Raw genomic sequence first — 26,916 nt, forward strand, 5'->3', positions numbered from 1 at the left:
CCACCATCGCCACCCCCCCCCCCCCCCCCCCACCACTGACCACCAAAGGACCACCCCACCATCTCTCTCTCTCTCTGTATAGATATATATATATATATAGACACACACACATACATATATATATATATCACCAATCACCCTCACCCTTTCTCTCTGTATAAATGGTGCGCGTGCACACACACACACACACACACACACATATCACCACCACCAATCACCCCCACCACATATACCACCGCCACCGCATCATCACACCTCAACCGCCACAACCACCACCCCATCATCATCATCATCATAAAACCTAGATCTTCATTTTCTCACAAAAAAAAAAAAAAAAAAAAAGACAGATTTTCCCCCTCAATTTCAGAAAGCGGTGGTGCCGGTGATCCAGGTGGCTTTTCCGGCATTCTTCATCAGGCGCTCTCTTCTCCAACTCACTTTTCTGCAAAAAAAATTTCCAACCAAACCCTAGCTCCATCTATCTTCAAATGACCCAATAATCTACATTAACACTAACTGAAATCTTGGGGTTTTGTTTGTAATCATTAAATAGAATCTAAAAAGTCCCTAAACCCCAAGCCGCAAGACCCATTCACAAACCCAAATACCAATTACAACCCCAAGCCCAAACCCATCACATTGCCGGATTGATTGCTAGTCATTGGGACTGTTGGACGTTGGAAGGTGACGAGTTATGCTCTTGGTCTACTGATCGTTTCTGGGGATGGAGTTGAAATTGTGGTTGGTGGTGGTGGATGGTGGGGATGGAGGTGAATTTGGGGTTGGGTGGGTTGTGCAATTAATGGCATCCGATTCGGCGTGCTTGGCTTGTGAGCACTGGCATTTGGTAAAGGGGATTGATTTGGGGTTTCACAGAGGTGGCACTGAACAGGTTGTCCAAGGCACTGAATATGACCGGCTCCACCTCCTCTTTGGCGGTGGCCATCAACGGCTGAGGCGGAATGCAGTGCATCGCTGGCAGGAGGTAGGTCCCTTCGCCTAGATCGGACCGTTCAAGGATCTTGCGCTGGAACTCGAGAGACGACTCGTCGAAGTCGCCAGGGAGCTTTGAGTGCTCTATGAATTTGTGGAATCGGAACTGGAGGTGGGAGGGAGGACGGCAACAAAAATAGTCGATGTGGTGGTGATGGACAGTGGGGGTGGTGGTGATGGTCAGTATATATACATACATACATACATACATATATATATATATATATATATATATATATATATATAGATGACGAAGATGGAGATTTGCGGGGGTGTGTGTGTATATGTGTATATATGTATGGGAGATGAAATGGAGGGTTTGTGGTCGATGCCGTGTTGGAGTGGTGGTAGCCAGTGAGTGGTGGTGGTGGTGGTGACTTGTGGGTGATGGTGATGGTGATGGTGGTGGGTATTGGTGATGGTGGTAGCTTGGTAGGTGGTGGTGATACGGAGAGAGAAAGTGAAAAATTGAGGAAGAGCATAGAGGGGCATTTTGAACTAAATTAGTATAATTACTGTATTGTTAATTAATTTTGTTTAGTGGCTCTTTCAGCCATATACTATTTGGATACGGTCATATTGGTAATCTTGCATGTATAAGTTGTCTTTTTTTTAATTTTCCCTTTAATAGGAGGATTTAATCATAAAAATAAAAAACTGCTAGAAAGTTCCCCATGAATAAAAATGCCTGCAGGTACCAAATTAAGGGATGGATTAGTTGATGCATCGGTAGGATATCAGGTTTGTGGGATGGGTGTCAATCAATTATCTGTCATGTGTTGCAAATCATGTAGTTATGTAAAACTGTACTTCAGTATTTTGTTGTAATGGGGAGTATATGATGACAAGGTTAGAAAACTTGAGGCGAAAGAGGAAAACTTGTAATGTTTTATTAATCAGGAGACATTGTGCTGTGTTGTTCACTCAAATTAGGTTTGCTTCTGAAATTTTTGTTTTTCATGTGGATGCCTATCTGGTTTGGGTATGAGTGGTTTTCACCGATTCTTTTGCTGGACTGCCGGACTCACGTAGCGGAATTCACTCTTTTCAAGAAAGTAATCCGTATCCAATTTTCTTCAAGTTTGATGCATCTAGTAGATTGCGTAAGGCACTCACTTTTAACTTGACCATGTCTTCTTATTTTTTATGTTTTTATCCCTCATTTTGAAATTTCTAGAAGTTTCATGCTTTCAGAAATGCTACTCTAGTTTGATGCCTCTGGTCTCATATTGTGGCTGAAATATTTTATGTATGTTTGTCTGATTTTTTTTTTTTTTTTTCCTGGGAAATGGCAGGGCAGTACAAACTTAGAATCCATCCAGATTATTAAGAAACCTGGAGGATCACTGAAAGATTCGTTTTTAGATGAGGGGTGAGTACCTTTACGAATTGAATCAGCTGATTTCCATTTACAGCACTGCATTTGCATTACTCTAGCAGATCTTGCAGAAAGGAGGCTTCTATATGCTTTTGATAAGGTCTTGGGTCTTTCTAGGATTACACAGATGATTTATACTGAATATTAGAGTCTTCTTTATGCTTTCAATAAAACTCTTGATATTTTTACTTTTTAGGACTACACGGATGACTTATGCTGAATATTTGTTTGGTTAATAAAACTCTGAATCTTTTTAACTTTATTGATTTCGTTTTCTTTTCAGGTTTTGAGGAAACTGAAAACTTAACCAAAGCTTAATTAACTATTTGGCTTTGTGTCTTAATTATCTTTTGCTGCTGGTTGTAATTAGTTTGACTTTTATGCTTTCGCGGGGAGGAAGAATATCAAAACTTTTTCTTGCCATCCTAATAAGATTTAGTCCATCCATTTCTATCTGGAGAGGATTAAAATCAACTTGAGAATGATCTGTAAACTTCATGAACCCCAATCTGTACTGGGCCTCTCTCTCTCTCTCTCTCTCTCCATCTGTATATCTATCTATCCATCTTTTTCTGTTTCCCTTCCTAGAATTTCTTTTTAGATTCTAGATGGAATAAGATAAGAGATTGCTTTTTAGGATTATAAAATCACCAAATTTTTAGCACCCTTTCATGTGTTTTATGTCATATGTATATGTATTTTTTAATTTTTTTGGGGGCAGGGACAAAAGAATAAGAATAAATCTCTCATGAGGACGCTCCCACCGTGAACTCGAATCCTTGAAAGCATGGATTCGATTAAAGTTCGTGTTGGACACGGGCACTCGTTAGACATGACTCGACATGTGTCAAACACGCCAAAAATGTGTATATCTCTCCTATTTGGATATGTCGCGAACACGCAATGGGCACGTGATGGACATGCCAACATAAAGCAGACATGCCATTTACTTATTTTCTTCTCCTCTGTCCGCTCAGTAACTAATTTATGGGTTTTCCATTATTTTTTCTTCTTTACGATGCCATGTCTGCAGTTTTACTAAATGGTTTGGTTCTTAATTGGCATTCTACTTTTTTTGCAGATTTATTTTAGACAAAAAGATAGGTATTGGACAACCAAAACGTATAGAGAACGCAAAGATATTGGTGGCAAATACTGCAATGGACACAGATAAAGTGAAAATTTATGGGGCACGTGTTCGTGTTGATTCAATGTCCAGGGTTGCAGAGATTGAAGGGGCTGAAAAGGAAAAAATGAGAGAGAAGGTGCAAAAGATTATAGCTCATGGGATTAACTGCTTTGTTAACCGACAGTTGATCTACAATTTCCCAGAGGAACTCTTTGCTGATGCAGGAATCCTTGCAATTGAGCATGCTGATTTTGATGGAATTGAGCGCCTTGCTTTAGTCACTGGCGGTGAGATTGCATCGACTTTTGACAATCCAGAGTCAGTTAAGCTTGGGCACTGCAAGCTCATTGAGGAAATTATGATTGGCGAGGATAAGTTGATCCACTTTTCTGGTGTTGAGATGGGTCAGGCATGTACAATAGTATTAAGAGGTGCGAGGTACATTATCTTGACAGTTGCGCTTTTTTGTTTGATTTAGTTTTGCTCTTGCTAAGGGTTGTTGATTGATGCACTCGTAAAATATTGGACTATGAAGCATGATAATGTGCATTAGAGTTGAGAGCACTCACTTTGTGCAAATATGTGTTACACGACCCTTCTAAATGAGTGAAGTACTCGTGCTGGACACGAGATGCTAGCTTATGGATGTGACATATGTATATGTGTCCGCTGGTCAAAATGTGTCTAGATAGCATATTTGATGATTCAAGTTTATTATATAATTGCGCAAAAATTCTCTTATTATATTCCTTTTGTTACACTGCTGCTTTAAAACAAGTTCTCATAGTGAACATACTGTATTACATAAAAGCATCTTTTTACTCGAGAGAAGTAAAAGATGCAAAGATTGGCCGTGTCTGTATTTGGTTTTGGGGACTTGAGGAATAAGTCAGTTAACAACATACCCACACGCCTGACTGTAAAAACGTACCCATGCCTGAAACATATACCTGAGTCGTTGCAGTGTAGGTTCACATAATGCCAAAGCATAGTCCTATACTAGTCCAGCCGTCCAACCTAGCTTTGATGGACCACCACTAGCCTTTAGTTTTGCTTTTGCTATTATGATTCATTTGCATTCTTGAAATCTAGCAACTATTATCTCCCCACTATAACTGAACCTCAAATCGTACTAGCAAAAAGAGAAGAAACAACCACCACCAACAAGCCTTTTCCCCTACTTAAACCTGGTGTAATAATTGTATCCTAAATATTCTTGGTTCTATATAGTGTTGAAGGATTTAAATATTAAATTTACACCCTCTTTAACAGCTTAAGCTGTTAGAGTAGATGGTAGTCAATGTGGTATCAGAGCAGGTTTATAATACCTTACTCTATACTTTACTCGTCTCGGATATTCGGATCAACTCGGATTTCTAGATCAACTCGTCTCAGACTCTCGACAACTTTATATTTAATTTCAAATTGGACACTTGAGTTAAATATCTGTGTACCAACTTGAGGAGAGGAGGGGGTGGGGGTGTTGGAGAATAATTATACGAGTGATTTAAGGCCTTAGATCACTCCTTAACAAAATGTTTAGTTGTTATACTTGGGCAACAAGTTGCTATATTTGTATTTGACTTTTTGTGTAATTCCTTTATTATAGCTATAAGCTGTCCCCAATTTATCTATAAATAGAGGTGGTTATTGTAAACAAAATTAAGAGAGAATGTAATGAAAGAGATGTAGCCCTCTGGGTTTTGTGTGTCGTGGATGTAAGCCCTAGTGGCTGAACTACAATATATTCTTGTGTTCTTCATGTTTTAGTTTTTCTCTTCAACTTTTATTTTTCTTTCAACATGGTATCAGAGTCAAAGGTCTCGAGTTCAAACCTCACCGTCACCCTAATTAAAAAAATTGAAAAAACACGTGTTGGACCAAAAAAAAGGCCACACGTGAGAGGGCCTGTTGAAGGATTTAAGTATTAAAGTTACACCCTCTCTAATAGTTTAAGCTTTTAGAGTAGATGGTAGTTAACATACAGAAAGTAGGATCGACTTAAACCTGGTGTAATAATAAGTTGTTCACTTATTCTTAGACCTTTCAATTACTTTTTGTAAGATTTGAATGTTCATCCCATATTTGGCATTCATGAAAAATTCAAATGAATCATAATTTAGAAGATGCATAATCAACATTACGCATGGAATTGAAGTTTTATTCTAATATTTATTTAATTTTTTCCCGAATGATTGAAATTTTAATACGAATATGTAACAATATGGTACAGTTCAAAAAGTGGAAAACTCTGTTCACACAAGCACGTTGGAAAGGAAAACGTGGAAAACTCTGTTCACACAAGCACATTGGAAAGGAAAACAACCTACTCAACCAACAATAATAGTAAACTTGAAATCACAGCATGATACCATGGTCTTGGAGAGAAATTTATAGATTGAGCTCCTTTCAAAAAAATATCAGAAGCAATATCTGCAGCAACTCTACTGTCCACCATGAACCCTATTATTTCTTTTCCTTCCACAAGCACCAAAGGCAAAATAGCACGGTAAGCATTGAAAAAGAAACAACAACTTATTTATGTAGCTGACATCAGAATGTTAAGATAGATGGTAGGAGTTACTAAAAGAGATAGAGTTACTAATTAAAGTAGGAGAAAATTAAGAGTGGCATCTATAGTGATAAAATAAGAGATAGCAAACTTAGGCGATATCGACGTATATAACGTAGACTTGTAGATGCACTAGTAAGAAGAGGACGACTAGTTTCATAGAAGGTAAGAGACAAAGAGGCCAACCCAAACTCACATGGATGAATTTATAAGAAATTATTTTAAAACAATAAATATAATAGGCAAAATGGCTTGTGATAGAATACAATGGATAAAGAGAATTAATGTGGCTGACTCAGGCATTGAAAAAGAAACAACATATTTATGTAGTTGACATGGGAATGCTAAGATAGATGATAGGAGTAACTAGAAGATGAGGGTTATTAATCGAAGTGTGGGAGAAAATTAAGTGTGACATCTATAGTGATAAAATAAGAGAAAGCAAACTTAGGTGATATTGACATATATAGCATAGACTTGTAATGCACTAGTAAGAAGAGGACGATTAGTTTTCATAGTAGGTAAGAGACAAAGATGCCAACCAAAACTCACACGGTTGATGTTATAAGAAATGATTTAAAAAATTTAAATATAATAGGCAAAATGACTTGTGATAGAATAGAATGGAGAAAAATAATTAATATGGCTGACTTGATTCATATGGGATTAAGGCAAGGATGACGATGATGAAACTTTGCTGATAAGATTGTTAGCTGTTCATAAGATATTCTTCTTTGATGCTTCAACATTATCAGGTTCATTACCTAGGTTTGGATGTGGAACAATATGAACATGTTTAAACATTAAATTAATTTCCAAAACCTTTTTCCAGAACCTGAGTAGTTGTGTCTTTTTGGCTAATGGCTATATACATCCTTTGTGTTGGGGTAGTTTTAAAATTTTGATGGAAGATCTATAGTTAACTGAACGAACTATCGTCAAGATGGACACTAGTGCTATTAGTTAGAGCATACATGGCTTGTGTTCGTTAGAAATGGGGTCACTTTGGATTCTGAATGTTTGCTGTTGGATTTTATGCTAAATGTCATTGCAAATGATTTTCACATGTTTTTGCCTATTTTACTTTCAAGTATTGGGATTTAAGCCAAATATTGTTTTGGGGTGCCAAGGGAATGTGTTAATGTGTGTGGGATCATCTCTGTTTAATGGCAACTGGAAAGGGGTTGGGTAGTTTGATATTTATTTTGATGGTTTGGGTTGTATAACCATGTTATTAATGGTAGTCCGACCATCCCTATTGTCACGGGCCAACTAGAGATTTGGCGCAGCGGCACGGCCCGTGTAGCACCAAGGCATTGCTTCAGCTCGCGCAAGCGCCTTGGTCAGCCACCACGACCTGCCCTCCCAAGGATACATGCTGACTGGTTTCGGTCTGCCTTGGTCTCGTCAGGGGAACGACTCCAGCTCTCGACCAGTTTGTGCAGGGATGGCCAACTCCCTTTTTCATAGTCAAGTCCACGACTAGCGACAAGCATCTCGAATTGAACCGAGTCGACTTGCCTGAACTTTGAAGAGGTACCATCTTGTGGTCCTGCACGCCCCTTCCCTGGAACCATTCCCAGTCAATGAATGTTCTTAGCCAACCAGCATGCGTGTCTTCTATGCTCATGGCATCGTTAGGAATCGGAACGTGACATTCTCCCCCACCCAAATCCTGCGCCCTCGTCGCAGTGCGGCGCTGACTCCGCTGCGTCCAACATTCCAAATTCTCTCTCCTCCAAGTGGTATGCTCGTTTGCCCACCATCGCTTCCTTGTACAACCCCTGGTTGCACTCGCCCAATGATAGGGTTTCGGGCTAAAGGGACGCCCACTTCTTCTGGACGCAACCCCACGTTATGCCTCCTCCGCGACACCCCGAGCAAACAAGAGCCCTTTGGCTGACTTGATACCCGCCCTTCACAACGGTTTGCATGCCTTTTGAACTTGCAAGAACTTTGGTGCGCGCGGCCCTCCGGCCATCCGATGCGCGCGGCCCTCTGGCTTCAAAGGGCGCATCTTCCTGGGGAGATGGAGGCTCTCCTCCAACAGCATTGATTGCCCACCGACGCTTTAGTGCACCCACTTCATTCTCAAGACCCCCGGATCGACAAGGGGGCACCCCTTTGTGCTTTGCCCCAAGTCTTGCTCTGATATCATTTGTCACGGGCCTAGAGATTTGGCGCAGCGGCATTGCCTGTGCGGCACTAAGGCATTGCTTTAGCTCGCGCAAGCGCCCTGGTCAGCCACCACGACTTGCCCTCCCAAGGATACATGCTGACTGGTTTCGGCCTGCCTTGGCCTCGTCAGGGGAACGGCTCCAGCTCCCGACCAGTTTGTGCAGGGATGGCCAACTCCCTTCTTCATAGTCAAGTCCACGACTAGCGAAAAGCACCTCGAACTGAACCGAGTCGACCTGCCTGAACTCTGAAGAGGTACCATCTTGTGGTCCTGCACGCCCCTTCCCTGGAACCATTCTCAGTCAATGAATGTTCTTAGCCAACCAGCATGCGTGTCTTCTATGCTCATGGCGTCGTTAGGAATCGGAACGTGACACTATACTTCAAATTGTGTGTTGACTGGTTGAGCAAAAATTAACAGTTCGGGGCATATAATCATGCTTTAATGCAAGTTTATGTTTATCACCAATAGATCTAGTTATATCTGCTTGTCATTTGGACTAGTTCCAGTTCAGTTTGGGCCTTTTCACTAACTGGAATAATTCCTGTTTTCTACTGTCAATTCATAAAATGTAAAGTAAAAGTACAAATCATGTTTATTAATATAATTTTACTTTTCATCTTTTAGAAAGTACTTTCACATTTAATGAAGGAAAGAGAGAGTGAGAATTTGTTACTTTCTCTACTTCCTACATTGTACATAGAAAATACTTTTTGTTACTGTAGCATTCTACTCACCCATCATCCTCTCCATCTCTATCATCATCATCTCACCCCACCATTCTCACCGCCATCGTCATCTCCCTCTCTATCATCATCATCTCATCCCACCCATAGGCGACAATAGAAGACACCACCCACCGGCAACGATGGAAGGCACCACCCACCACACTTTCTATTAGTATCGCTCTCTCTGCTCTCTCTCTATCTGGACGAGTTGCATCCAATGAGAGGAGAGAGAAGATAGAAACACGTTCTCTCTCTAATTTCTCTCTACTGGTTTTACCTAAGCCCCTTGGCTGAAAGTAGATTAACGGCGGCGGCGAGCAGTGACTCCAAGCTGAGCCGGACTGAACTTACCGGCGGACCGAACAGCGACGAGTCTGTGATGATGCAAGCAAGGAATCCGGCAATTGGGCATCGGAGAGGGAGACCCAAATTCACATCCACAAGCAATTCATACTCCAAAGTTCTAGTCCCAGTAAGTTTGTATGTGGATTCCGGCATTGGAGAGAGAGACCCAAATTCGAGGCTCTAGTTTCCATGGATTCAGGCATCGGCACACAGTAATTCGAGGCTCTGGAGTCTGGTCTATAGGAGGTGAATATCAGCCTCGTCAATCTCTTTCGATACTTTTTCTATATACCCATGGATATACAGAGGTAAATTCAACCAGAAATGCACCTATATATATATGTTTGTAATAATTTGTGTGTATATTGATATCAGACGCAAGAAGCCTCTGTGACTTTGTTACCCATCTCTTACACACAAGATGACCAAGAAGACAAAATTAAAATTATTAAACTCATTTTCTATGTTTTTACTTTCAAAATATTGAAAGGAGAATATATTATTAAACATCATTTCTCTTTCTATTTCATCTCATGAAAGTAAAATTATGATTTTACTTTGGAGAAAGTGAAAATCAGAAAGTGAAAGTTTTAGTGAACAGGCCCTTTGTGAAAGAAAGAAAGAAAGAAAGAAAGAAGAAGATTTGATATATAGAAAAATCATTAAAGATCAAAACAAGAATTACATTTAATCCAATACTAGACCGCGTAATGGTTGGACATGTTCTCAGTATGTGTATGTTTTGACTCAGACATTATCTGCTTTCTTAATTGTGTTTTGAACTAGTTATCCTGTCAGCATTCTTCCATTTTTTGTTGTGACATAGGAATCGAGATCATCTCCTTTACCCTTCATGCAGATGTAACATTTGATGTGCAACTTCATTCTCTTTTTGGCAGCTTTCATGTGCTTGATGAAGCTGAACGATCTCTGCATGATGCTTTGTGTGTGCTGTCTCAGACAGTAAATGACAGCAGGGTTTTGCTCGGAGGTGGATGGCCTGAAATGGTGATGGCAAAAGCTGTGGATGAGCTGGCCTGGAAGACTCCTGGGAAAAAATCTCATGCTATTGAAGCTTTCTCAAGGGCACTCGTGGCAATTCCAACTACCATTGCTGACAATGCTGGTTTGGACAGTGCAGAGTTGATTGCTCAGCTCCGCGCAGAGCACCACAAGGAGGGGAGCACTGTAGGGATTGATGTTATCTCTGGTTCTGTAAGTAACACATCTAAAATTGGAAAGTAGAAGAATTTAACTATGGAGTGCTTGCTTTATCTTCATAATTTTGGAGAGCACATGCATGATGATATGACAATGTCAGCTCATTTTGTGAAAATGGCTTTTCTGGACATTGGCCCCCTCTTATGTTGTAACTGCATGGAGAATAAACTTCATATATTTCGAAGGGAAAAAAATGGGGCATTACAGAACTCTCGTGTCCTGCAAAATTTACGCTGGTCCCATCAGCTTGTTTAACAGGGGGTAAATGGCAATTTAGAATTGGGGACATGACTTCCATAATTACATAGCCAAATGGGTGATGGGCCAACTGCCTTTTACTTTTCAGATTTGAGGGTCATGCCTTTCCGTTGTAAACCTTGTCATTGTAGGTTGAGCGTTATTTTGGACCTTTTGATCTGTTGTGCAGCATTGTGAATGTCTTTAGATTCTCTGGCAGAATGTTATATGAATTCCTGTTTGCTAATTTGTGAAACCGCTTGTATGCTTACTGTTGGGGTATTTTTGGCAGGTAGGAGATATGTCAGAGCTGGGGATATCCGAGTCATTCAAAGTTAAACAGGCTGTATTGCTCTCCGCAACCGAGGCAGCTGAGATGATTCTAAGAGTGGATGAGATCATCACTTGTGCTCCGCGGCACAGAGAGAACAGAATGTGAAACCATCGACTTTTAGGGCGAAGGTAAGGAAGGACATTTTTCCTCGCGCACTCTTGAATGTTTGGCATCTGTTAATGTTAAGGTGTGTAATATTATGATTATCTGTTAACGAGTGTAACTGGGGTTTTGCAATAGAAGTGGTTTAGGGGGTGTTTGACATTTTTAAGAAGTTTCTTTTGTTTTTAGACATATATATGAATTTTGCCTGTTCTACTCAACATTTTAATTATCAAGCGAGGGCTGATGTACAACAGGTGAGATTTGCTGCTGTGCATTACACTACTGATAACCTCTTCTTGTTCTGAATGAGAAAAAAACACTTAAAACCAGTCTCTGTGCATCCTGAACTGTAATGCAATCGCTTGAATATACTTTTTGTAGTAGTAGTAGCACCAATACTCTTTTTGGGGAAACGGTGAACGGTAAGATAGCTTCATTGTAATCCACGATTCAAAACAGGAAACTCTCGATGCGGGGCTGTGCTGCGGACAGCATGTCTCTCGATGCGGGGCTGTGCTGCGTACAGCATGTCTCAAGTCTTGTGTATTGGGTTAGCAGTTTAAGTTTTGAAAAAATTTATGGTCTTTTTTTAGAAGAGAACTGATAGTTCCTCGCTGCTGTCGAGGTTTTCTCTGTAGAGAGAGTGTCTCGTTTCATCGAGAGTTTTAGTTTTGCGATCATCGCGATCTTTTTGGTGGGGTTTGGCTGATTGTTGGTGTGGATCTCCATCTCAGTTGAGTGGATCTTGTGGGTTTTCTGCACCATACCTGTGTTGGGTGGGCTGATCGGTCCTTGGCGATATGGCGTTGGTATGTAGTTACTCTCGCTTTCGTTTTTCGGTCGCTAAATTTACAATATTTGTGTGGCTTTGGTGGTGTTTTCTGCCCCCTTATTCTGTTTTATTTTCCTTTTGATTTTGGTTTTCGGTTATCTGATGTGGATGAATCGGTCCTCCGTGGTGTCTTGCGTTGAATTTGGGTTGGATTTGGGTCTGGGAAGGGTTTTCTTTTGGTATCTAATGGTTCGTTGCTTGGGAGTTCCTTGGAATTGCTAGCAATCGTTTGGAGTAGGGCGTCAAGGAAACGTTCTCGGACGCGAAGGGTTTTGCCGGACGGATGGTTGAGGCTAGGGTTTCATTGGCCGCCGATGAGTTGTTCTGGTTGGGCAGACGAGCGGCGGTGGTCTCCGGCGAGCTTGAAGTGGAAGTTTGTGCGACGGCGTTATGTGAAAGGACTGTTTTTGTGTATAGCTTTTTCTGTTTTTACGATATTGGATGGTTTTTGGATGATGGATGTCCCGTCGCTGTGTAGTTGGCCGGAATATAAGGTTCTTGGTGCTTCGGTAGGCGTGATCGGTTAGTTTTGGGCTGGGTAGACTGTGGTGGTCGGCTTCTGTTTGTTTGGAGGCCGACTTGGTGACGTCATGGGTGACGTTTTTTCAAGATTTTTTTGAAGATATTGATTGCGTGTTGGCGAGTTCTTTCTTTGACTCTTTTCCCGCTGGTCTCAGACGGTGCTTTCTATCGTGACGTCATGGTATTCAAGATTTTTTCACTGATCTTGTTTACCTGCTGTGGGGCCATCTCCTTGACTTTCCTACTACTTTGTCTAAGTCGGTGCTGCAATTATGCTCCTCAGGTCTGACTCTTCAAGTGTATGGCTTTGGCTTTGTTCTTAGCAGGTTAAAAAATAAAAAAAATAATGGATTGTTTTTTTTTGTTGTTCATTGACGGTTTTATTTTATCAATTTGACGTAAACAGAAGTCAGACCGAATTACTGATTTACCCTTGTGATTTAATTGCTATCAAATGAGGTATTGTGGCCAGACGGTTCTCACTCCACTGGGGACCACATCAAGGGCACCTTTTTTGTATTTTGGACGACAAAATATCCCACTTTAGGATTCTGATTAGACACGGCTCTCTCTATACGTGGACAAATTTATTTATGGGGACAAAATATCCATGCGAATCCACGTGACATAGACTGATATATATATATTTTCTTGCAAAGGCAGAAAGGCCCAGCCATCAATGGCAGTATTGAAGCAAAAGTCAAATTAGATAAAGTCAGATAAATTATGAAGCAATACAAAAAAATAAAAAACATGTTTTAGATTTATTGAAAAAGGACTATGAACATATCAGAAACAACCAAGGCAACGGTCAAAGTTAGGTCATTATCAAGGCGACGGTTCTAAAATTACATTTACAAGGCGCTTACTGGAAAAAAAATTCTCAAACCCCACACAAAAACAAAACAAGTCGGGGACAATAAAAATTTACATAGATCAGAGATCTAATCGTAAAGAAAATAACAGATTCATCCCGTCTAGTCGGAAGTCGGAAACAAGGAAAAACATGAGCAGATCTAGACAAACAAAAGCAAAATGGCGTGAAAACCACCCACAGAATGAAACTTATTCAGACACGCCGAATTTATTAGCTTGTTATCAGGAAACTTCACCTCCCCACTCTCATGGAATGGAGCAGGGAGAAAAACTGATGGAGTTACAGGGAGCAGGGGATAGAGAGAGATGGAGTAAGCAGCCATAGACTAATATTTTCAATTACTCCGTTTCACAAAATATAGTTCATTTTATTTTTATTATTATTTTTAGTTGTTTTAAAATAAGTCTCTTATTTATTTATTTATTATTATTATTTTTTTGTATATTATCATTTTAACTTTTCTACATTGAATTAATAAAAAGTAAATTTTTTTTTCCTAGTTTAGTACACACACATATCTACTGAGACTTGAACTTCTGATTTCCTTTTGAGAAGTAAGAGACTGATACTGTTAGGCCACTGGCCCGTTGGCTGATTTCCTTTTGAGAAGTAAGAGGCTGATACTGTTAGGCCACTGACCCGTTGGTTATAAAAAGTAAATTATCACATCATTATGGATCCACTATGGATAAATTTGGTTCCCAAAAGACTATTTTTTAGACGAAGATAGTATTTTTTTGGATGGATTACTAGGACCTCAATGGTGAATTTATAAAACAATTATCGATTTTAATATTTTAAAAAATGATGTCATAATGATGTAAGTGATCCAAGAATTAAAAGAACTAAATTGTTCTTAACTTAATGGTCTTTTTCCACAGTAGCCAATAATGTCGATTAGAACTCCGATGAGGAAATCTCTCTCCCAGTTTCCTTCCTCAACCATCAAGATTTTTTTTTTTTTTTGGTAAAGTGCAAGAAACCCTTGCTATATATAAGATGTGCAAATACTTATTTGGTGTTTAAAAAATTCTCTTATATTTTTCAACTTGAGCAAATAAGGACAATTCTTCAATTTGAAGACTGAAATATGCCCTCAGGACAATAAAATTTTAAAATTTAGAATAATAATAATAAAAAAATTTAATTTATTGATAAATAAATAATAATAAATAAGGGTGTGTTTAAATTTTTTTATAAAAACCCCAATTTTTTAGTTTTAAAATTTTTTATTTATTAAAAAAATCTAAAATTCCCTTAAGGGTATTTTGGGGTGTTAACAAAAAAGTTGATCAAAAATGTTGATCAGGGATAATTTGCACAAAAAATTTAAAATATAGGAATTTATATATATATTCTAAAAGAGAGTGGGTAATTTTTGCACTTTATATATATATATATATATATATATATAGTAAAGGGGTTTCTTACACCTTATAAAGTTATATGATGTTGCTGGAAAGTAAAGGAGAATTTTATAATTTTAACCCTAATTTAAACATGTTTGATAAGTAAACCTGTTAACAGATCAGATTTCGATAAAGAAATTGTGATATCCCCAATATTTGAGTTTAGATTGATCAAGTCCTCGCCCAAAGATCAGGAGATATCAAATAATTAATATTTAAAGCAAGCACATAATACAAATGGAAATAATAAAATAAATAATAACGTTGAAAAGAAAAACTAAAATAATAATTAATAATCCTTAACTCCTCTGACACCATAACTCTATTAAATCCAATAGTAAACAAATCTCCATAATACAACTCAGAAATCCGTATATCATGGACCCCTAATAAAATCTCATAACTGAATAATAAATAAATATCTGAGTCTGAATAATAAAAACATGAAGTAATATCTTACGTCGATAAATCCGGAAGAGTAAAGATAATTACTGGAATCTGATCTGCATGAACGACCTATAAGACTGGTACTGGCGAGGACCTAAAAAATATAACAAAGGTCAGTCAAAACCCACAAACAAGTTCTTTCTACAACTACCCAATCAGAGAACCAATAAACGATACATCCTTATCCAAACTCATGCAATAGCTACATAGTCGATGCATATATATACACACTAAAGACACTCACTGAAATATAGGACAGTCTTAGCCGGATAGTGAATTTCTCATGAAAAATCACACACAAGGTGGTTAAGAGTCTCATTTTACGAGGGCTCACACATTTCCTATATCCAGCTACTCATCTCTGACAATATATGCCTTAATCCCAACCACTGATCCCAAGGCACAAATCAACTCATATTAAGGTAATACATATATATAATGTAATACCATCATCAATAGAACCATATCTAATAATGAGCACAAATCAACTCATATTAGGGTAATACATATATATAATGTAATACCATCATCAATAGAACCATATCTAATAATGACACGATGTAGTGTATCTAGACTTATTAGCCAGCCCATCTACTCATCAAATTAACAAGGCCATATCTAACAATTGTGTAAATATCAAAGAGCCTAGCTTATTAATTAACTATCTCAATGATCTCATCTCATACAATTATTAAACTCAACATAGCCATATTTAACAATGGCAAAACAGCTAAAATAGATCATATCCAAGATCATCAATATAGTAATAAGCATGATTAAAATTATATTACCATCTATTGCAATTATTAAAACAATTATAGCAATTATAAACCACATAAATAACTTATAAATCATTTAAAGTCCATTACCATCCTATATGTTTGCATATTAATGTATATTATGCATACTGGGAATATACCATGTTCATTAATATCAATTAGTTAAATTAAAATGGACCAAAACAAAAATCTGGAAACAATAACAAAAGAACAGAAGGAGCAGGTGAGATCGGTCGACTGACTCCCCTAAATAGGTTGGCTGTTTTCCCTAAATCGGTCGGCTGACTCTCTGCGTTAACCAACTGACTCTACCTGGAAGTTGTCTTCTCTAGCTTAAGCCTCTGTTTTCCAGTCCGTACTCCTCCGTTAAGGGTCCTAATCATGCATACTAAGTCCCATATGGTCCCAATAATTATTACAGAGCATGGGTACATGATTGAAGTAAGTAGAACATATATTTAGCATGTTAATTCTCAAGATTCAACATTGTATATACATATTGTTGGGATTTATATGCCCTGGCATAGCAAATTCCTATCTGGATTGTATTGACATATGTTCCTGACATATCTGAAATATTTATGATTTATATAATTGGTGAATTCAATATATTATGTTTCAATTCACTATGAAATTGATAGTGTCCAGTTAATTACAAGAAATATTTATATATATGTATGTGATGACAATCAATGCATGATATATAAATAGTAATTATAAATTGTTCATAGTCGGTAATTATGGATGGACTCATAATTAATTAAGACTTGAACTGGATCCGCGTTAGGTTGAGATATATTGCGAGAGCCGTCATATGCAATTACTCCCTATCACCGTCATGGCATTTGACTCTTAAGTATGAGAAAAGTATAGACTCTTTTATTAATTAATAATTACTTTGATTTGTTCGGCGGATTCTTCGGGATCCTTAGACCGACACTTTGGGTAGTTATGTAATTAATAGTTAGAGGGTTATATTTTCAATATTTGCATCATTGCTACTTGTATTTATTTTGTATTGATTATGGTTGATCACAAAGTAAATTCGAAGGCCTTCGTGTGTTTTTAGACAAAATGATTTATTATATATTTATTTATTTAAATTATTATTTTTGTCAAACAAATGTTTTATTGTGATCGAGCCAGAAATAATCAAAGGTACCAAAATAAATATATTAATTAAGTAGTCGGATTGATGGCTATATTTATCCGATAACTAATTATGCATAGAGGGGTCAAAGTGCAATATTGACTTAGAGGTTATTTATTATTTAATTGGAGTTCAATTAATTTCTTTTAGTGGAGTAGAAATTAATTTATGAATTAATTGAATTGGGTCCATGGACCGGGCCAATTATTAATTCATTGTAGCCAATAAAATAATAGGCCCAATGGATTCTCACTCATAGCCCAACTTGATATTGGAATCATATTAGATTTGAGACATATGAATTAGAGATGGAGAAGGATTTGTTGTTTCCTTTTCTTTATTTTTATGTTGCCTATAAATATACATGGTCTATGTATATTTTAGGGGGTGATTTTTATGAGAAGGAAAAAGGAATAAATTTTCTCTCTCTAGAAAATTAGGGTTTATGTTCTCATCTAATGGAGGCTCCCACAAGCCTAGTTTTCCAAGGTCATTCAAGGAGGCTTATGAGTGATTCCTAAAGGCAAGACCATTACCAAGAAGATGGAGATCCATGGAAAAGATGTCTAGCAAAAGGGATCTACAATAAGTGAGAACATTCACTTTAGAGGAGAGATCTGAGGTTTACTCAAACCTTGATGTAAGTATTCAATCTTTTAGTTGAATAATACATCATATTTTATTTTATTTTTTTGCATAAAACTTGTCTCTATGTGATGAATCAAGATCTATGAATTTAAATCCCTCGAAAAGTTTTTAAAACTAGCACGTTTCCCAACACATATATATATACACACGCACACACAATACACATATACATACAGTGCAATTACAGTCCGATTCACATCATTAAAACAGGTTTAGTTTCTTCTGTTTAAAGTCCCTAAAGTTAACTAAAGATGTATAGAATAACGATGCTAAGAAGAAGAGTAGAACATAGAACTTACCTTAGGGTTTTGGATCAAAAACCAACCACCTTCTTCTCTAATGCTGGCAGCCTTCGGGTTACTGTCGTCTACTCTTCTTGGTTCGGTTCTACCCAAGCATAACCTCCTTCATTCCCTTTTTGGTTTCGGGTAGTCCTTTTCCCTCTCTCACAACTTCTTCTTCTCTCTGCCGAGCCTCTCTGCGATTCTTTCTTCTCTCTGCCGAGCCTCTCTGCCTCTTTCTCTATTTTCCACGTAATAAAACCCTATAATATAACTACACTACACAAACACACTACCCACGTAATATATATATATATATATATAACTACACTACCCACGTAACCCTAATACTAGTTTTAGTCTGACAATGAAAATAATAATAGTAACCATAATAATAATAACACTAATAATACTAACAACATAATATATGTATATATATACAGAATAATACACACACACACACACACACACACACAACCATGGGCCTATGATCCACACCCATCTAGGACTTAGTATGACTCACCTCCATCAAAGCCCAACTCCCTTGCATAAAATAAATAAATAAAACAACTAAACAAATAGATAAAACATGTTAAAAGTTAATTAACAAACAAGCATCAAGTCAGTTAACATCAAAATAATTAAATAATTAAAAAAATAAAATAATAAATAATTAGTCAAATAATTAAATTAAATGAAATTAAAATTAATTAATTAATGCTCTGAAAATTAGGGGTATTACATAAATTTTACGATCCAAATCCGATAAGGAAATTTTACGATCCGATCCGATCTGATAGTCCGATGGATCATCCCTTATTAAATCCATATTCGATTTCTACGTTACTGGATAATTCAATTTGACTACATATAAGCAAAGAACATGAAATTAGAGCAAAGAACATGAAATTAGGGCAAAGAAACTATAAATTTGGGTTGCATAATAAAAGAAAGTAATGCCTAATAGGTTGGAAGAATACAAGACTGTGAGGGGGGAAGAAGAGGGGAAAAAGATTTTTAAAAAATTTGAGATAATTGATGTTAAAGAAAAAAGAAGAAAGAAAGGAATTAGGGCCACAAAAGAATTAAGAAAGGAATTTAGACTGTGTTTAGTGTGTAGGAATGTAATGGAATGCAAGTGAGAATAGAATGAGAAAAAAAAGGGAGTGGAATGATCATTTTCATTATATTGTTTGGTTTTAAATATGAAATATATAGGAATGAACTAATGTAAAATTTAGAATATAATGAATTTCAAATTAAATTCTCCAAAATACTCTTGTTAGTGACAAATAATTTTAATTGACAAAATAACATTAAGAAATGGTGGCGATAGTTGATGGTGGTGGAGGTGGAAAGTGGTAGTGATGTAGGTGGTGGTTTTAGAAGGCGGTGGTAGCAGGGTGTTGGTAGAGGAAGTGGCGGTGGCGGTGGTGGTAATGGTGGAAGGCCTCGGTGGTGTAGGTGATGATGGCGGAAGACAGTGGCGGTGGCAGTGGCATGGTGGTGATGGAAGACGAAAGTGGTGTAGGTGGTGATGGAAGGTGACGATGGTGGAGGAAGACGGTAGTGGATGTGGCGGTGGTGGAAGTCGGTGGAGGTAGCGGCGCAGTGGTGGTGATGGAAGTTAGTGGCGGTAGTGGTGGAGGTGGAGGTGGAGGTGGCGGCGGTGGTGGAAGATGGTGGTGGTGATGGAAATCTGTGGTGGAAGTCGGTATCGGTAGAGGTGAAGATAGCGGTGGTGGTGGTTGAAGGTGGTGGTGGGGGCAGAGGCCGTGGAGGTGCTGGTAGTGGTGGAGGTGGAGAAATTATTCATTGCAAGCGTTGCAATGATGATGTGGTACAACAGACGGCTACAAACACTTCACCAAAGCATATATATCAGCTTTTTAGTTTTATTGTAAGTCCACTTTGCTTCAGTGGAGTGTTTATAGCCATCTGTTGTATCACGTCATCGTCGCAATGGTTGCAATGAATGATTTCTCGTGGATGTGGTGGCGGCGGCGGCAGTGGTGATGGAAATTAGTGGCGGTAGTGATAGATGAGGCAGTGGAAGGTAGTGGAGGCAGTAGTGTGGTGGTTATGGAAGACATCTACAGTGGTGGCGGTGGCAGTGACGGTGGTGGAAATGGTGGAAGGTGGCGGTGGCTAAAAGCAGTGGAGGTGGTGGCGGTGTGTTGGTTGAAGGTGGCAACATTGGTGGCGGTGGCAGTGGCAATAACGGTGGTGGAAGACAGTGGAGGTGGTGGTGATGGTGAAAGTTGGCGGTGGTTGTGGTGGTGGTTTTTGGACTTGGAGCATGAAAGTTTTTTGGGAGCTTGATTTTTAAAAAAATATTACTTGGGAATGGAATGGTCATTCCATAGGTTTAGTTGGAGATTTTATTTTCATTTCCAGGAATGAACTTTTATTTCAATGAACTGGCTATTCCCACTTTAAATTGCATACCAAACAAAGAAATGGTTGGAATGGGCATTTCATTCCATTCCATTCTGCATACCAAACGTAGCATAGGGAGGTGTTGCAGTTGCCTCTCGGGGCTCACGGCGATATATCAACATTGTGGTTGTCCCTAGTTTATTCCCAATCCATATTGATCTCTCGGCGGGGGCACAATATTTTCTGGTGGATACTCTTTGCCAACTTTAGCCGTTTACTGCCTTTTGCTTAGACACGTTTGGCAGGGCGTTTTATCACGTGGTGCACACGGCCTTGGAGTCATCCAGTGTGAGGAGTGTTGGTCTGGTTGCTTTAATTGCTGTCGCAACTCTAGTGCTCGGGGATGTTGTGATGCTGGTGTTCGGGCGGTGTGTTCCCCATTTGGTGTTTGACAAGGCCAATAGGTGGCGTTTCATGGTTTTTCTTGTTAATCATGGTTTCGGCCAAGTAACATTTTTATGTAAGGCATGTATGCTTACAGAGCTCCTTGTTGTTTCATGTCATGTGTGTTGTGAGCTCTGCTTTATGTTTATATTCTTCAGTTGTTATTAAATCAATTTCTTTGCCAGGAAAAAAAAAAAGGTTTAGAAAGGTCTTCGCTGTCAATTATTTCTTGGATCACCATTACCCTTACTTACCTTCTCTTCCTCTCAAAATTGTGAATACTTTAGTTTTGGAAATGGGAGTTGTGTTTGTGTATTGATACTTTGGGAATGAGTTACTAAAATGCATGCTACACTATCATATTATGGTACATAATCAAATCAACACTAATCTAACAGTAAGTAATTCACACACATATATATACACATACACACAAATATATATATACACATACACACAAATATATATATATATATATATATATATATATATATATATTATTATCTCCGTATCAAAATAGGTGTCCACATACATTAATATATATGACTCACAATTACAAGAGGGAGTATATATTATATATTATAATATTATTTATTTAAATTGGATTAGATTATTATCGGATCGGATCATTCCTAATTGATATTCGATTTGTTAGCTAATTAAATTGTCGAATTCAAATTATTATCAAGTATGGGCTTAAGGATCTCAATCTATATCCGACTTATCGAATCGGATCGATAATCATATATATATTTATATTTATATTTATTTATTTATTGAATTTTTTATGACAAAGACAATACAGTACAAGCATGTTAAGTGACCAAATTAATTAGTTGATCTAACCTTTTCAAGGTTGATATATATATATATATATCATATAGCAAAGAAGGTGTTATTGCATATATAACTCTGTCAAGCTATCATTGAGAGTACTAGTGTTTCTGATGGCTGCTTCCGTCGGTGTAACTGTCGTTTATGATCGGATGAAAGAAATGAAAGAATTCGATGAGTCCAAAATGGGGGTCAAAGGTCTTTCTGATTCCGGCATCACCACCATCCCTCGCTTCTTCGTTTACCCTCCCTAAACTCTCTCCCATCTCAAATCTTATTCCACGTGCACCACCACCAGAATCCCAGTCGTCGATCTCTCAGATATAAATTCTGATGTCCATAGGCCGAAGATTGTCCAACAAATTTGAGAGAACTTGGGGGTTCTTCCAGGTGATCAATCACGGCTTGCCGGTCTCTGTAATTGACGAGACCATTGCAGTCATCAAGTCGTTCCACGACCAGCCACCGAGGTGAAGGTGAAGCACTACAAACGTGAGAAGGGACATTGTGTGATGTACAACAGTAACATTGACTTGTGTCGAGCTCAGGCGGTATGCTAGAACAACGCACTGCAGGCGTGGATGGGGCCGGAGCCACCTAATGTGGAAGACATACCGGTGGTGTGCCAGAGGGAGGTGGTGGAGTGGGATGTGCATGCAAAGGTGTTGGGTGAGACAGTGATGAAGTTATTGTGTGAAGGTTTAGGGTTAAAGTCTGGCAAGTTCAAAGAGTTGACTTTTTCTGATACTAAGGTTTTTGCGGGACTGTGTTATCCAACAGTTTCAAGCCCATGAAAAGTTGTCCCACATTGAAAACAAAGAAGAAAAGGGAATACCATATATGATGTTATCCTATAACTACTGATCGCCACGGAAGGTGCCCCCTGATAAATGGATCTTAAAGTAAAGTCGCTTAATCGGAGATCTGTATATCAGGGGAAACTCTTTTGTAAGTCCATCTTTTGGAGAATCCTCGGATCATGAAGATATCAACCTTGAAATTATTTTAATTTGCCTAAAGTTTCTTAGGTAAGGTGTCCCACATTGAAAAAATACAAGAAGAAGGGATAGCTCATATAAGCGAATATTACTAGATGACAACGCCAAGGATGGAGTGACCGTGAAATATAGGATCCTGAACAAACGTTTGGGAATCTGGCTAGGTCACTGTTACTCTTTTCCTTGGCCTTCTCTCACTTTTGAATCTTTAGACCCACTAGTCCAAAGAACTACATACCTCGGACCCTAAGTGTCCGATACAATACAATGTCTCTCATCACCAAGGAACTCCACGCTCCGGATCCCAAGAGTCCGAAGAAGACAGCCAAACTTTTAAGGCATACACCACTTCTGAAGAAGATAACACCTTGGACCACCTGTGTTCGAAGGTACTCCAATGGGTCTAAACCTAAATGGGGGAAAACTTTTGATGGATATCACACATTCAGTCCTCAATATTGGGCCCAACAATGTTGAGCCCATCAAAGGTTTGTCCCACCTCGAAATAATATAAGAAAAGACAAGTATTGATATACATACTCAATGTAAGTAATGACAAGAAGGGTTGTAATACCCCTAATTTCCAAAATGATAAAATTAGAATTTAAAGTTTATTTATGTGCATTTTTAATTGATTTTGTGTCTATGTACTTATGTGGCAAATTGTTTATTTTAATTATGTGATTTAAATTGGGTGTTAATTATTTGATTAAATTGCTTGTGTTTTAAATTGTTTTAAATAGTTCTTGTTTTAATTGTCTATGTGTTATCTGGAATATATGTATATAGTGTTTTGTTAATTATTAATTGTCATTAATAGTTACATTAGTTGGGATTTTCAGTATATATATATATGTTGTCACGATGGGTTAGGGGAGCTGACTTATACCTATTTTTCTTTTTATATTTTATTTTATTTTATTTTCCTTTTCATTCTCCTCTTAGGATTAGAATTAGGTTTCCGTCAAGCCTATAAATATATCATTATAAGTCTGTTTAGGGTTGAAAGGACAAACCTTATTCATGAACAGTGAGAATAGAGAGAAACTGAGAGGAAGATAATCTAGGGTTTAGTCCAGAGGGCTGAACTAAGGAGGAGGAGGAACAGGGGCTGGATCGTTGGTTAAACCAAGAGCAGCAGAGGAGGTTCAATGGTAACAAAGGTCACCGAAAAACCTAGGAAGAAGGCGGTTAAAGGTTTCAAACCGAAACCTTAAGAGGCAAGTTTTTTTCTTTCTTTCTCCCGTTGGCTTGTGTTCTGTGCATACCTAGATAGTCTCCAGGGTTTTAATTAATCATTCATTGAATCTTGTTTGTTTATAATATGTCAACTTGATCATCTGTATGTGTTTATCTTGTCTGAAATAATTCTTCCAACTTTGGTGTTCGTCATCTGTTTTAAAGCATACAAATTTGTACTGTTTTAATTGTTGTATTAAGTCTCACTATTATAAACAAAGGACTGGGATGATACTAGATATATAGTAGACTGTTAAGATCAGTTTAGATGAAGCACAGTAAGGTTGGAAGCGGCCGGAGACGAAGCAGATGGTTGGAAACGGAGGAGAAGTGGACCAGAGCTCTCAAAGAAGGAGAGAGCCGGCTCCTCCCTCCATAGAGCCGGCTCTAAGGGCTAGGGAGCTAGCTTTAAGGTGCATAGAGCCTGCTCTATTGATTAGAGAGCAGGCTCCCTTGGTTTGGCCTTGTTTGGTTGCGTTCCGGAACTGTTTTGGGCGTGTCTGGGATTTTGAATTGTTTCAAGGACTGGACTGAGGATTTTAAAAGTAATTACAATGGGATTTTAAACTCCCTAATTGCATAATTTGATCCGTAGAGCAAATGAAATAAACAGTATAAAAATAAGCAACTTTGCACGCTGCTAATGGATAGGAAGGATTGAATTGTTTAATCTTATTTTAAAATTTTAAAGGATTGTAGCATGGACTCTAAACATGATATTATGCTGTAATTGTTTCAAGGATTGGACTGTGGATTTTAAAAGTAATTGCAATGGGATTTTAAACTCCCTAATTGCATAATTTGATCCGTAGAATAAATGGAATAAACAGTATAAAAATAAGCAACTTTGCACGCTGCTAATGGATAGGAAGGACTGAATTGTTTAATCTTGTTTTAAAAATTTAAAGGATTGTAGCATGGACTCTAAACATGATATTATGCTGTAATTGAACCCACAGGGCATAAATTATCTCTATATGCTAAGGGTTTTTACCATGTGGAAGTTTTAAGCAATGTCGCACACGGTTGACGGTTGTAAAGTATTTAGTTGCTTACATTTAGTTTAGCAACCTAAATAACTGGATTAGTTTTTAAAAGTTGTTTTGGATGCATAATAGGGTCTTATACATATTAGATTCTGTTATGTTTCTCCTGGATTTAATTGAAGAGTTAATTACATATTTTCTATCAATTACATGGATGTTGGTCTGGTTTTAATTGAAGAATTAGTAAATTATATTTCTGTCAATTACATGGATGTATACTAGATTTCGAATTGATGAATTATTAAATCTTGTCTCGTTAATTACATGGATGGATTCTGGAATTTAAATTGACGAATGATTAAATTTTGTCTCGTCAATTACATAGATATTATTATGGATTTTTAATTGATAAACTGTTTAAATTATGTTTTTATCAACTATATGGATTATGTGGATTTTATTTGATGTGCTGTTTAAAGTGTTGCATCATTTATGGATCATATGCATTATATGCACTGGTATGGGACGGTGGCATATGGAGGGACGGATTAGATCAAAACGCTAATTCCTACCCATTCATACATACGGAATGGATTAACTAAAATAGTTAAATCTTATATGGTTTCATGTCCTGTCAACTAAAACATTTGAACGATATATTGGATGGTTGTTTATATTTCTGTATTAGGAAGGGTAAGGATTTAATTAAAACATTTAAATCCTAATTATTTGTCGTGTCTGGACGACGAACAGTTGACCGACACAACATTGTATTTGGATGAAATTTATATATATATAATTTATGGTACCGCGATATGAGCTTCAGTCTCAGGATTGTTGGTTAAGGAGCGTATATGCAGTAGGATGCGTAGCTGGCTGTGTTGGTTGAGGTATACCCTATTAGGCTTAGGTAGTCATGCCCACTTATGTGCGTTTTGCATGTTGCCTTCTATTCAGGTTGAGAGCCTCATCATAGTCTAGTGAGAGTCCTGTAGTGTGGATATATATATATATATATATATATATATATATTTACGGACTATATAGATATGGTTGAGGCATCTAGGATGTATCTATATAGATATGGTTGAGGCATCTAGGATGTATCTGCGTATCGGGTCCCTGTTTGGATTGTAGTTAGGATAGAACTTGTTTGTGAGCCTGACCTACTATTATTTTTCAGGTAACGGACAGTTCCAGGTCTTAGAGCTTGATCGTGCTAAGCAGAGACGGCTACTCATTCTTCCGACGATGTAGGAGTTTTCTTCACGGTTTAGCATTGGATTTTTTTTGTGTTGTTGTTTTTCAGAGTTGGAGTTATATTAGGGGTCCAGCAAATGGATTCCCGAGTTGTATTAGAAATGGAGAAGTTGAATGTATCACAAGAGTTTCTTATTTATAAAATTTATTCTTGGGTTTCGGTTTCTGGATTATCATTTTAGTTTTTTTCAGCAATTTTATTTATTCCTGTTTATCTTAATTGTATTCTGTATTCGTTTATTACTAATTGTTTTGATATCCTCGGGTAGTCGGGCGTAGGCCTGGCCAACCCGCATCCGAAAATTCGGGGGTATCACAAGGGTTCCCTTAACGGTTAAATCACTAAATGACAAAACAATCTTCAGTTAAATGATCGAACTGTCATAGGAATTCCCTTCTTATATTTCTTTACTTTTGGCTTCGGACCACGAGGAATCCAAAGTCCCCAGAGAAAGAATTTATCTTAAAAATAGGAGAAGCTATTCAGTGGCTATATGCAACCCAGAAACACCCATAGATATGCAAATTTCCAAAGGCAAATTCTCAAAAGCAAACATAAAAATTAAAGCAATTACTGTTTGCAAACAAAATTAATATTATCTTAGAGCAG

General features: G+C 37.8%; 2 protein-coding genes and 1 pseudogene across 2 annotated transcripts in view; all 3 read left to right on the forward strand.

Annotated features, from left to right (window-relative positions):
• Positions 1–11,550, forward strand: part of LOC132277628 (T-complex protein 1 subunit beta-like) — a 19,481-nt gene extending 7,931 nt beyond the window's left edge. The window contains exons 8-15 of the mRNA XM_059779468.1: positions 685–770; positions 877–985; positions 1,106–1,172; positions 1,894–2,096; positions 2,289–2,365; positions 3,453–3,938; positions 10,224–10,539; positions 11,075–11,550. Of these exons, the coding sequence (XP_059635451.1) occupies positions 685–770; positions 877–985; positions 1,106–1,172; positions 1,894–2,096; positions 2,289–2,365; positions 3,453–3,938; positions 10,224–10,539; positions 11,075–11,221 (1,491 nt within the window). The 3' untranslated portion in view covers positions 11,222–11,550. The remainder of the gene's footprint in view (positions 1–684; positions 771–876; positions 986–1,105; positions 1,173–1,893; positions 2,097–2,288; positions 2,366–3,452; positions 3,939–10,223; positions 10,540–11,074) is intronic.
• Positions 11,551–11,724: 174 nt separating this feature from the next.
• On the forward strand, positions 11,725–13,046 carry LOC132279600 (uncharacterized). Its single transcript, XM_059781622.1, has 2 exons — positions 11,725–12,030; positions 12,221–13,046. The coding sequence occupies exons 1-2, from the start codon at positions 12,022–12,024 to the stop codon at positions 12,578–12,580; spliced, it is 369 nt and encodes a 122-aa protein (XP_059637605.1). The 5' UTR covers positions 11,725–12,021; the 3' UTR covers positions 12,581–13,046.
• An 8,848-nt stretch (positions 13,047–21,894) lies between these two features.
• LOC132277629 (1-aminocyclopropane-1-carboxylate oxidase homolog 4-like) lies at positions 21,895–22,617 on the forward strand (annotated as a pseudogene).
• The last annotated feature ends 4,299 nt before the right edge of the window (positions 22,618–26,916 follow it).

Source organism: Cornus florida, unplaced genomic scaffold (genome assembly GCF_030987335.1).
Source record: "Cornus florida cultivar Cherokee Brave unplaced genomic scaffold, ASM3098733v1 CherokeeBrave_3.0.0_Hap2_Chr10, whole genome shotgun sequence".
Taxonomy (NCBI): domain Eukaryota; kingdom Viridiplantae; phylum Streptophyta; class Magnoliopsida; order Cornales; family Cornaceae; genus Cornus; species Cornus florida.